The sequence below is a fragment of the Drosophila hydei genome, unplaced genomic scaffold, assembly GCF_003285905.1.
Source record: "Drosophila hydei strain 15085-1641.00,03,60 unplaced genomic scaffold, DhydRS2 tig00008122-arrow-pilon, whole genome shotgun sequence".
NCBI classification, from domain to species: Eukaryota; Metazoa; Arthropoda; class Insecta; order Diptera; family Drosophilidae; genus Drosophila; species Drosophila hydei.
The window spans coordinates 5,910,861-5,923,703 of NW_022045833.1; the positions used below are offsets into that span (position 1 = coordinate 5,910,861).

At 37.4% G+C, this 12,843-nt stretch overlaps 1 protein-coding gene across 3 annotated transcripts in view; it reads left to right on the plus strand.

Annotated features, from left to right (window-relative positions):
* Positions 1-256: 256 nt before the first annotated feature.
* The window catches only part of LOC111603156 (myosin-M heavy chain), a 79,456-nt gene continuing 66,869 nt past the window's right edge, over positions 257-12,843 (plus strand). For 2 of the 3 annotated variants that reach the window (XR_002751662.2, XM_023320648.2), the window contains exon 1: positions 257-1,226. Coding sequence is in view for 2 of the 3 variants with exons in the window: in XM_023320648.2 (XP_023176416.2) it covers positions 1,181-1,226 (46 nt within the window). In the remaining variant the exon portion in view is untranslated. The remainder of the gene's footprint in view (positions 1,227-12,843) is intronic. The other variant, XM_023320637.2, reaches the window with a different exon arrangement.

The window sequence follows — 12,843 nt, forward strand, 5'->3', positions numbered from 1 at the left end:
GTAACAATACCATTTGAGCACAACATTTGCACAATATTAAAATTAAAAGTCTTAAGTAAACAAATATGAATAACAACGCAAAACAGCGAAAGAGCTAATTAATATACAAAAATTGAAAATGATAAACAACAACGACAACGATAAAGAGCGACTGTTAAGCCGAACGTCTTTAGAACTTATAAATTTGTATAAGAGACTATCGAATATTGTCGGCGGCGGAGACGCGAATTCAGTTCGCTTCGAAACGTCGTGTGGGTGAGTCGATGTTGATGCAGTTGCCATTCGCTCTGATCGCCGTCGCCGTCGTCTTCGTCGTTTAGCGCGCGTGCGTGCAACGCTTGCAAGTGTTTGGTTGCTGTGTGCGAGAGTGTTTTCCACAATTAGAAATAACGGTGCGAAGGTGAAACTGGAAAGTTAGCGAAGCGCGTTCATTCCAAGTGCATCTTCAAATTGATATTTTGCAATTAGCCTTTTTTGTTATATTTAAAGTTGTCTTACCTGCGCACCCAAAACAACCAACAGAAACAACAGCAAAGTATTCAATATTGAAAATATTCATGTGGCCAGGCAAAGTTCATAGCCGGTTTAGTCATACGCGAAATTCTGAGAATTCTACAAGTGGATTTGATCTAACAGTTAAGTGTGCGCAAATGTGTGTGTGTTTGTGTTCGTATGCCTGTGTGCATATTTATGTATGTATGTAACAGCTGTTGCGCTGCACTTCCAATCTAAATTGCGTACTTATTAGGTATTTGCTCTGCTCCGAATAGCAGCAGCAGATAAGATAGAAGCCAAAGACGTTTTGCACAGTGTAAAACTCTTATAATACCGCGCGTTCGCGTTCGCATTTGTGTGTGTGCGCGTCTGTGTGTGTTCATATGTATGTGTTTATCTTATCGGTAGACCATTGATTGAAGTAGGTTTTTGCTTTTGGCTAAAGCAATGCCGGGTGAAGTCATTTGCGCAGCGACTAAGCAAAAGAGTCTATGGACAACTAGATAGGATATCTAAGCACCTATAAAACACCAAAAAACAGCGAAAAAAAAGAGAAGAGAATAAAACCAGCCACGCAATCTTTGGCTACATTTGGACACAAACCAAATACCAAACAAGGCATTGGTAACATAAATCAACTGCAGCAGCAGCAGTAGCAGTAGCAGCAGCAGCGGCAATCACCAAGATGTCCAGCTTAGAATCCGATTCGGACACCTGGGAGGACTTTTTTGGTAAGTGCGTTGCCACATAGTTCGTTGAACCTGCCACCAATCACTTGCCTCAATGATCATCACCTTCATCATAATTATCATCATTTTGATGACTCAGCGCAGCAGGACTGCACTGTCAGAGATGAGCATGTGACATGAGCCGTTATGTTCGATCGAATCAGTGCAGTGTTGTTAGCAGCGCTTGCCAAATGTAGCCTTTTTTAAAGTGTTAACATGAACAGCTTGGGCTATTTGTGTAGCTATATAGCTAAAACTTGCTATATTCAATGTTAAAATATGCAGCATAAACTCTGCATTGCCAGAGATGAGCGCTTGAAATGAGCCACCAAATCTAGAATGCTTAAGTGTCTTAATAGGTAACTCTAACTTCTATTTATTCTTATGCGCTTGCCTATAGCTAAATCTAGCTTTTCTTGAAGCAGATATCTAGCTTTTTATGCGCATTTTCTCATTCTCATTCGTATTTGCTCATCTTTGGTGTAGCGTGTGGCAGGGTTCTGTCTGGGGAGGTAGGCGTACGCATTTTCGCATGTTTTTGCATTTCGATTGTCTGTCTCCCTCTGCCCAAAAATGGCAGACACTAACACACGCAGACATATACACACAAAGTCGCATACGCAGAGGAGAGCAAAGACAGACAGAGGCCTGGCTTTGTTTTTGTTGGCTGCAGTCGACGCTGGCGTCGTCGTCACTATAACTGTACACTTGAGTTGAAGTGCGTTTTGCTGTAACGGTTTCCAGTTCCATGATTTTTGCGCTGTTTTTGGTTTTTTTTTGCATTTTTCTCAATTCGTGCGCCGCTTGTAATGAAATTTAATGATAATACATAATTTTTGTTGCCTCAAAATTTTTTGACCCAAATTACGTTTGAGCCACCCAGCCGAGAGCAATTGAAATTTTTGTGTTTTTTCTTGCTTTATTTTTTGTTTGCCATTTTATGTTAATCGCCTGCGTCTTAATTATGACCCCGTTATTAAGGTAACATTTTAAGAGCGCGTGCTGTTTGTCTTTGTTGCAATCAAATGAGGGCGACTGGAAAAAGGTGGCCAGTGGCGGGTGGGGGACGTCGCCAGTTCCTCGCCCAACAATAATTCAATTGAGCATTAGTCACACAATAATAATTTATATAAATACGACTGAGACTCTTGTTCGACTTTGCTTGATGGCAATTTTTAGCGCTCTTAGATAACAGTACAAGTGCGCAGGCTGTCAGCCACAAAGGGACTGTTAGTTAGCATTTCTATGCAAGGCTGTGTGTGTATATTTAACAGTGTGCTATAAATGACACTGGTAATGTGCGACGTTTACGTGCAAATGCGCATGTGAATGTAAGCTTAGGGGTTTTTTTTTAAAATGTATGCGTATATATTGAAATCAATCAATCTCTCTCTCTTTCATTCACCTTATGCTAGTTAATGCACGGCCTCTCTCTGCGATTTTCGTGCCCTCAAAAAGTGTTTTTCTCGCCCGCTCTGGCGGCTTTCAGCTTTGTTATATCAATAGAGTTGTTTGTTTAGCAAAGAATAAGAACTAATACAAATAATTAGGATTATTTCTTAATATAAGCTACACTGAAATATAAAATTTGTTCTGCATTGTGTTAATGAGTTGCCTTTCTATGCGATTTACATGGCTTGTTGGCAATACCCATATAATTGGCAAAGTCTAATTACGAATTCAAATTAATTACTTTAAACAACTATCTAACTAGCGTCTACTTTCTTATTATTCAATCAATTATTCAATATAAATCTAAGTTCAATGCATTGCCTTTCTCTCCGATTTTCATAGCCTTCAACTAATGCCCACGAACTTAGTTAAGTCTCAAAGCAATAATCAGACTTAAAGCAGACATACATATCGACACTTGTCTGCCTTCCACTTAGCAGCAAGTCAAGTATTTCTTTATATATATATATATATATTTACATACATATACATATATGTATATATATATATTTGTGGAAATAGAAAATTGATATCGTTGCCCTGTTGCTTGGACAACATTTGACCGCTTGTGCTATCAAATGTCACTCTCTAAATAGGGGCTTAGGAGGGGGTTTTCTATTTGTTACTTCCAAAAAGAAAAAAACCAAACAAGAAAAAACTGAAAGTCAAATAGAAAATTTGTCTGTTGCTGTTCGTGTTATTGACACAAGTGCTCGCTGACAGAGAGTCGCGCATGCACCGAGCCCCTGGGCAGGTCAAGACAAAGTCAGACTCGGCAGTTTTCCTCACCTTTTGTAAACAAACAGAGAGACAGAGATAGAGAGCGAGCGAGAGAGAGAGACAGATGCGCTGTTAAGGAGGACAAAACCTTTAACGGCTGCTGTCAAACCGCAAACACCACGGGAGTCTCGACTCTCAGGTCTTTGAGTCTTAGAGTTCATTTGATATTATTGCTCTGTTTCTGATTGTGATCTGAGAAAGAAACCTTTTTCGGCTCTGCGGCTCTGTGGCTGTGCTCCCTTTTGTCATACCCTGTGACAATTGCTAGAAGCGGACAAGAAGGAGTTTAATCAATTAGTTGCTTGAAGTACACAATATCACAGCAAGGCACATTCTAACATATATCGATAATTAGTTCTATTGTCCCAAAATACATAAATATCGATAAGATGTCAGAGTGGTTTGAGTTTATCTTATATTCAATTATAGGAGTCCATATAGCGATACATATTTTGAGTATGTAAAAATCGGCGAATATCGTTGTATTATGATGGCTATGATATCTATTATATAAGGTTGATCAATAACTACTTTTACTGCCTCCAAATAGTTAAGTATCGATATGCTCTACTATTTTTTTGGGGTATGTCTCAGACTCAGATGTTGATATTTATGTTGATTACTTAAGAATCGATAAATATCGTGTTTTCAGCAAGTAGTTGAGACTTACAGCATATCGTTATTAAAAGTATATCGATCTTTCTTGCCAAGACGCTCTCTTTCAACTTCATTTTTTCTTTACTTGACCATTTTAAGTTTGGTATTTCCATGCAGGAAATATATAATAACTAATAGATTATCAATATTACTCACACTCTATATATGCAGTATCTGTATATATATTTATTTTGTGGGCTCGATAAGATTTGTACGCTTCGTAGTGATAACGCCGACAAGGCCAGCGAAGCCAGATAAGTCCGACTACTTTATAGATAAATTCCACTGTAGGCTGTTTGCTGCGCCTTGATCCAAGAGGTCAACATAGTTTCGCCTCTCATTTCCGTTGCCCAATTCAGTTAAGTTAATGAAGTTAATTGACAAAAAAGTTCAAGAAAATTGACGCATAATCAGAGCGTGGTTCGGTTCGGCGAACTCGACTGAAATATGTTTAATATTAATTCCCATTTGGCACTGCAGCTCAGTACAGTATTACCTCACCCAAAACGAACTTCTAATTGCAAGAAAGACCTGCTCGCGCTCTCTCTCTCTCTCTCTCTCTCTCTCTCTCTCTCTCTGTCTGTGCTCTACCTACTTTAGGTACTTGCAGTAACTCGAGACATGACGTGTGTGGGCCGTGAGTCGGCGTTTGCCTGGTTCTTCTCATTTTTCTCATTTTATTTTTGGGTTTTGGCTTTTCTGTTGACGTCTGTCGCTCTGGCAGCTCTACTCTAATTGTGGCAAGAAAAGCCACAGCTGCATTTCTCGCAGTGTACGCACTTCTTGCAGCGTTGTGGGCGTTGTAGAAGGTCGTAAAACTTGCAAGCGATCATTGTGCACGCACGTCCCAAAAGGTTTTTTCTCAATGAAGCCCACAACAGATGCAGCTCAGGTACTTAATACCCTGTTAAAGCGCTCAAGTGGAGTTGCTTGACGAGAGCTTGCCTTTTGCATATGAGTATTACGATTATTAGATATATCGATGAATGAATAGACCGAATTTCGATAAGATATACCGATAAATACCTTGTGTTATTGTGTTTTTCATAATCGTGATAACACATATCGATTTCTCTACTTTGACTATCGATAGTTATCGGCTGTAATACTTTAGCATGGAATGCTATGCTATCCCAGGGTGTTTTTTATTCGTGCATCATTGTTGCAGCTGCCTTACCTCATGCTGTTTTGTTGCCATATGCCGCTGTCGTAAGTTTGTGGGACTTTGACTTTAATGAACGCTTTGCGGCAAATGCAACTGCAAGTCGTAGAAACTTCCCTCCTCCTTGCTTGACTTACTTCCCCTCTCGCTCCATCACTGCTCTCTCGTGCTGGCTGCCCGCCCGCGTTCATCCTTTGGGCTTCGGCTTTTGGTCTTTGGCTCACACAATTCTATTTTGGCAGCAAATTTATAACTTCCTTGGCAAATGCCATTTGCTTAGACAGTTTACGCCTACCCCCGTTGAAGAGTGACTGCGGGGGCGCGAGCTGCAGCACTTAAGCCTGGCTTAGAACCCACTGAGTGACAGTTTGTTTCTTTTTGCAAGCGCGGAAACTGCATAGGGTTGCCTAGAGAATATTATTGCGATATGACTTACGTATGGCTCATTCGCGTTGATTTACCAGACATGAGTCACGGGCCAAGACTGCGAGTCTGGTCACTCACAGATATTGCATCTGGAATCGGGAAACTGTGCTGCAGCTCAAATTGCATTTCAGTCCAGAGCCTCGACGACAGCTGCCGAATGCTGCACAATTGTTGGGCAAACGCATTACGGCTTGAAGTTCATTATACTCTGAGAGAGTGAGAGAGACGGAGGGCGAAAATCAATTGTTAAATAACCAACCAAAATAAAATAAAATAAAAATAAACAAGAAAATTAAAAAAACATTTAAAATAATATAAAAAATAAATTAATATTAAAAGAAAATGTTGAAAAAAATTTAAAAAAAAAATTTGAAATATTAAAAAAATAAATATTAAATATTTTATATAAATATTTTTATAAAATATTTAAAAGTGTAACTATTAAATGAAGTATATCTGAATATATATGTATATATTTTTAAAAATAATGCTAGATATATAAATAAAAATATAGATCGAAATTTTTTAAGAAATATAAAGAAGCAAAGCTTTAATAATATATATATATATATATATATATATATATATATATATATATATATATATATAAATAAATATATATATATATATATATATATATATTTATCAGCATCATGTCAAACAGTTAACTATCTCGAGCAGCTCTGGCTGTAAGCTGTTCTTTTTCACAATTATTGTGGCTCTTGTTGTAATCAGCTTTTGTTGTTGTTGCTGTTGTTTCAGCTGCTCATTGAGTTTTTGGATTTGGTTTCTAGTGAAAGTTATATTTTTTTTCTTCGTGCCATCGCCAGGTTTTTTTTGTCATTTCGTCGCGTCTACAGCGGCCTTTCCATTTCACTTTGAGCCACTGGACTGGAAAGCTGTGTGTCGCGGGCTGCCTCACTGGCCCGCCACAGCCCCCCTTCTGGCTGCTCATCAAGTGAGGCAGTCAGGCACGCATGCGCGTTAAGTGCAGCCACAATGCCAATGCCTTTTGTATTTATTGGTTGTGAGATGCGAGCTTTACAGAATCTTTCACGCTTCAGTTGCCAGACAAGCTACTCCCCCCCATCTCTCTCTCCGTCTCTCTTGCGCTCTTTCTCCTGGCTGACATACTTTCGCTTTCATTTGAAATCAGCCTGGCATTGCACTCGTGCTTGTGACATAATGCACTATTTGAAATTAATGCTAAACGATTATTTATCGACTCGCTGTCAGTGCCTTGGACAAAGCCTCGTGTTGTTCTGCTGCTCTGAGTGAAACTTAAGCTCTAGTTTTTTCCCCACTTTTTTCTCTTTGATTAATTACGCTTTACATTTCGAAAGCGTTTCATTTCATTTGTCTTCTTCTCTCTCGCTCTCTGCTGTGGCTGAACTTTTGTTGACCCCCGTTTCGAACTTCGTGCTGTTGCCCTAATTTTTCTAAAAATGGGCTTTGCCGTGACGTTGAACAAATTTTTGCGCAGTTTTTGTAATGCGGCGCAACAAATCAATAATTATTAACAGCGCAGCAACAACAATAACAGCAGCAGCAGCAACACCTTAAACATCATGTTCAAGGTCAAGTTTGCAGGTGTGTGAGTGTGAGTATTTCCAGCTTGTTTAACCATTTAAAAACATAATTACGTTTGTCTCACATGCAACATCTGCCCAGGTGTGTGCTGCCTCACAGCTGGCCTCCTCCATCTTTCCATTCACATTCAAATTCCTCAGTCAATGTAAACAAAAGAAATAAATCAACTATTTGCGCAAATTGAGAAATATTGTTTCGTTTGGAATGTGCAACAGTTTAAAATGTTGCAAATGAAAGGTTCAGGCTACGCAATGTGTTATGCGGTAATACTTCGAAATCTTGATTAAGTGCAGTTCGTTCATTAAATAGCTCCAATCTCGCAGGCCAGTTCCATAACTAGTTCATGCTGAGCTGTACTTGTTACTTAACTTTTATTTAAGTTCTTTATCAGCATCAATATCTAGATAAGCTGGGTATCTATATAGCTTTTAGACATATTAGTTCCGGAACTGGTTCACATTTAGAAGTTCGCACTCAAAAAGTACTCAGCAGCCAAAGTTAAAGCCATAATAGTAACAGAACTACTGCTAGAAGTTCTTGTCTTACTCATTCCGGAACTAGTTCGTAATCTTTTTTCTTATTTTTTACAACTGCTGCAATCAGAAATATTTCATTTTAGTTACAGGCTTATATAACGGTTTTATATATTACAATTTCAAAGTTCCGGAACTAGTTCATAGTGTTTCAGTGTATCAGCTTAGAATTTTTATATATTAATTGCAATATTGTAATTGTTGATCATATAACAACTTTTAAGTTCCGGAACTAGTTCATATTTAACCAGTACATAGTTAAAATGAAAGCAATGAACTGTTTCTTGCTTGACTTTTAGCGTATATATAGCTGTTAAATATGCCTGATTATAGTTATAGTTCCGGAACTAGTTTATGGCCTAATTACTAACGTGTTATGCAATTATTGAGTCACTTTTTAACTAATTCTTTGCTAATATACACAGGTACTTCCTTATGCTTAGTTATATATAGACATATGTAGTCATTGCTTTAACTATATAGTACTATATCTATGTATAGGTAGTAAACAATGACAATAAAACAATAAAAATAATTTTCATTGGGAAAAAAGTTATTTTCAAAAGAGTTCAGGAAAGCAATTGTGACAATTGTTAAAGACAATTGTTTAGCTTTATCTCTTAATTGCTTAGAACTATGCAGATAAATCTATCCTTATTTGCGAACCATTGTGTTTTTGTTGCGATGTTTCCGGAATGTAGAATATGGTATGAAATGCCAATTCAGTTGTCTTTTGAGTCATTATAGCTAGACAATCTATAGACAAGTTCTTCCATAAGACCAAACTCCATAATTTATCTAGATAAATGACTATATACGAGTGTGTGTGTAATTACCAAGCTCACATTGTTTAATGAAATGGCTCCGAACAACCTTCAAATGTCAGCGACTTTATTTTTCTTTTTTTTATTATTATTTTTGAGCTTGGCTTACATTCAGGTGAGCGTGTGTGTGTGGAATGTAAGTGCATAAATTAAAAACAACAACAATACAAGTTTGCTTGGAGTGGCGGGAATGCTCGACTAGTAAAATACCCTGAATGAATGAAGAGCGTGGAAGGTGCTCTGAAGAGCGGAATTTTTGTTTAGGTGTCTTTACTTTGGGAACAGCTATATACTAAATTTGAAAGCTAATGATCTCTTAATTTGTGCAAATTGTATGGAAGTTAAGACAGGTTATGAATGAACTGAGCAGGGCATTCGGAGGCTTAAAACTGTGTCTTTAGCTCGTATAGATGCTTGACAAAGAGAGACAGACTAGGCGAATGAACTGGCAGATAGGTGGTTATGGCTAGATCAGCTATTGATCTTGATCAAGTATACATTTCTATACATATAAATAAATATATATTCTCAGTAGATGGCCTCATTCTGCCTATTACATAAATTTACACAAAAACCTTATACCCCATAAAACATTTTCAATGGGGTACACGAAAAGTCAAGTAGAGTAGCTTGAAATTCCATTTCAAAGGTAAAAAATGCATTGACGGCTTCTTATATTTTCTTATTGTTGATTTTTCATATTTTTAAGCTTCGAGCTTGACAGTTGCTCTGTCAAATAAATCTATTGTAAGTCTTTAGATACATATATAAACGTGAAGTATACATATATGCTTAAGCCCACAAATCATAAAAATGCAAACACAGCTGTTTTTTTTTTGCGTTTGGTTTTTTGAGACGCTGAAAAAAGGAACAACAATAACTTTAGTATTAATTGTATTATTTATAATTTTCCTGCTGCTAAGCAAGCGCCATAAGCGTCCAAGCTCCATAAATAAATAATTTCTGAATTCAAATACAAACAGATCTTGTTCAACAGGTTTTTTCCGCTTGTTTTATTTTTTTTGCGCAAAAGTTCAACAAAATCGATCGCAAAAAAAAAACGTGAGCGAACGTAAACAATGAAGCGAAACAAGAATCTGAACTCTGATAAAAACTTTTGGCAGCATTACGTATATATCTCAGATAAAGTAAGGTGACACGATCATAAATGCAGCTATGCTCACAAGTTGGTTGTGAAAGAGTTTTGATAAAAATTGTGTCAGATTATGAACTAAATGATAAACATATATACAAATCTTATCTGCGTATAAAATCGGCTGTTTATATGATGTCAACTGCTGGTGCATATTGATTTTCGGAATCTTTATACTTGCATTTTTATATTGATCTTAAAAATGGCCTAGATATTGAGAGGTTAGGGACCTGTAAGGGCCTCAAAGGTTTGACTTCTTCTTCATTTTCTGCCAATTGATAGAACTATCTAATGAATAATCTATCTATTTAGATCTATTAATTTTTTATATTGAAATTCATTCTAGGAATATATTTATAAATATTTAGATTTTGACCTTTCAAAACCTGAGAGTCATTCTTCAGCTTCACTCTATTGATCAATATAGCCATTGCCTGATCTGTTGATCTATCTATTCATCTTTAGCTGTTTATCTCTCTCTCTTTCCATATATAAATCCATTGATCTTTTTTCTAACTATAGCTATTCGTTTAGCTATATATATCAATATTTGAAATATATGTTTATTTGAAATTGATCGATCTAAATATTTATTGTTATATCTGTTTGGATCGATTGATCTAACGTATATCTGAATATATGTTTATCTATACTTATATATCTATAAATCTATCGATCTATATATGTATTCCTATCTATCTGTTTATCTAGCTATCCATCTACCCATATCTTCATCCACCGATTCGAAAGGAAATGCAATAGATTTGGCTATCTCTGTGCTATTTGCTGATTCCAGATTTGTTGTTAACCACTTGATCATTTGCTTTATATACATATGGTACTTGCCTCACGCTCTTCACTATATAGTTTATTTTTCTACTGTCAGAGGCAATTGTCGACTTGATTCGCGCAGATTTGTTACCTGTTTCTTCATCGTTTAGCTAGGCGGCAGGCACACTTGAAGCCCCCGCACATATTGAATCGAGTCTGGCACTTGTGAAGCTGTCTCTCAGGCGGGCGCGTCTTAATGTTTTCTCTATGGCTTTCACGCCCATCACTCACGCCCACTCGTGGCACTCTGGAGCCAGGGCTAGGCACTTGTGGTACCCATATTCGCGTCAATTTGCATAATTTTTAAATTAAAAAACTGAGCTTATGTAATGACATTTCTAACGGTTTCGTCTTGATGACTTCATAGGAAGTGCAAAGTGGACAAACACTTGGCTCGTCTGCTACTGGACACAAGAAACGAGGCTCGAATTTGCATAGAGCTGGCCGACGGCAGCGTCAACGTCGTCCCATTCCCAGGCCCAGGCGTTTGTTAGATTTATAAACCACTCTTAAACTGGTCAACATTAGAGTTATATCAGTCAACTGTTTATGTGTGCATCCATGTTCACTTCTATACCTCTCTCTCTCTCTCTCTCTCTGGTTCTCTCTCCATCTCTTGCCGTGTCCATGTGGGCAATCTGCGTGATCAGCACACGACGCTAATGTACAGATCATGAGCACTGATTGCGTTTAGTGCATGAAAATTGGAAAAACTGGAAAACTCGTTTGTCCCCGGACTTGTTCTCTGCCAGCCAGATCATCATCATCATCATCATCATCATCACCATCGCCATGATCATTATGATGCTGTTCATCGTCGTCGTATCTTGGCTTGCCTTTTTCTGCTTATTAATTTCCAACACAAACTGTGCGGCATATCAACGCCAAATTACAAAGAGTCGTTCTTGTTCTCTCCCTCCCCGCCTTCCCGCCCCTCTGGCTCTCCCTCGCATTTACGCTCATTGTGTACTCTGCATGTACGCTGGGTCAGTGACGCCCCAGCTACGATCTATGCATACATCAGATGTCGACAAGTTCGGAATCCAGTGCTCTAATTAATTAGAACGACTTTAATTTTAAAGCTGCTGTCAATGAATTGAGCAAAGGGCCCTGACCTGCCCAATGGTTAGTTTTATTGTTTGTCCTTATACCCTGTAGCTTTTGAAGTGCTTCAAAAGGGGTGATGAAAAAGGCGAGACATTAAAATCTCTTTTCTTAAATGTTTTTTTTTTTTTAATAGAAAGTAATCGATTTATATCGATAAATATAAACTTTTCTAAATATTTCGATTGATTAATTAAGTTCTCTATCCTATGTACTCTATTTTTATACTTTTGTATAATGACAGCTATCGATATATATCGATCTGTAGCCATTTCAAGCATATCTGAGTACTAGATATTTTACTTATCAGTTGTGTACAGGATATCTGTTAGTTGTGCTCTCCCCATGAGAGAACCCATTAAATATTGCCAAGCACCGTGACAATTTGAGTCCAAAGAAAATCTGATATGCAGCCCCAAAAAAATTAACTATGGACCTTCACCTTCAGTTGTTGACGCTTTGTAACTTCAATTAATTTATGTTTATTTTCTTTTTTGTGTTTTGTATTTTGTATTTTGTATTTTGTTGTTATTTAACAACATTATTTCAACTGGTTCAACAAATTGTTGCTGTCGACTGGCTTTTTAATGACCCAAGTCATGGTCTAAGGTTACGCGACCACGCCCCAGGGCAAAGTGCTAAGCAGACCAACAATTGTTGTAATTCGAGTCGTCTACCAAGTTCGAACACTCTCAGATACACGTACTCTCAGATACATTTAGCTGCAGATACTTATTTAAAGCGTACGATCGACAAATTGCGCGCGCATGTGCGAAAAGTGAAAGAGCCAGCGGCTACACTTGCAGAAATTATGAAAACTTTGATTGCAAAATGATATTTTATACACTTGAAATGATATGAGGTATATTGGCGAAATGATTTGGTAAGTCTTCTAAATGTAACTACATTTTTTAGGCTTAGGGTATGTGCTAGTCGGATGAATTATTGTGTAAGTGAAAGCCTTTTATTTACGTAAGAAATTTAGAAAGAAAAAAGATTTTTCTTAACATAAATTAATTAAGAGTTTTTATTATATATAAAGCAGGGTATCTGCTAGTCGAGCACTGTTGATTAGAGAACTTGAAGTGCTTACCATGACACTTAGAAC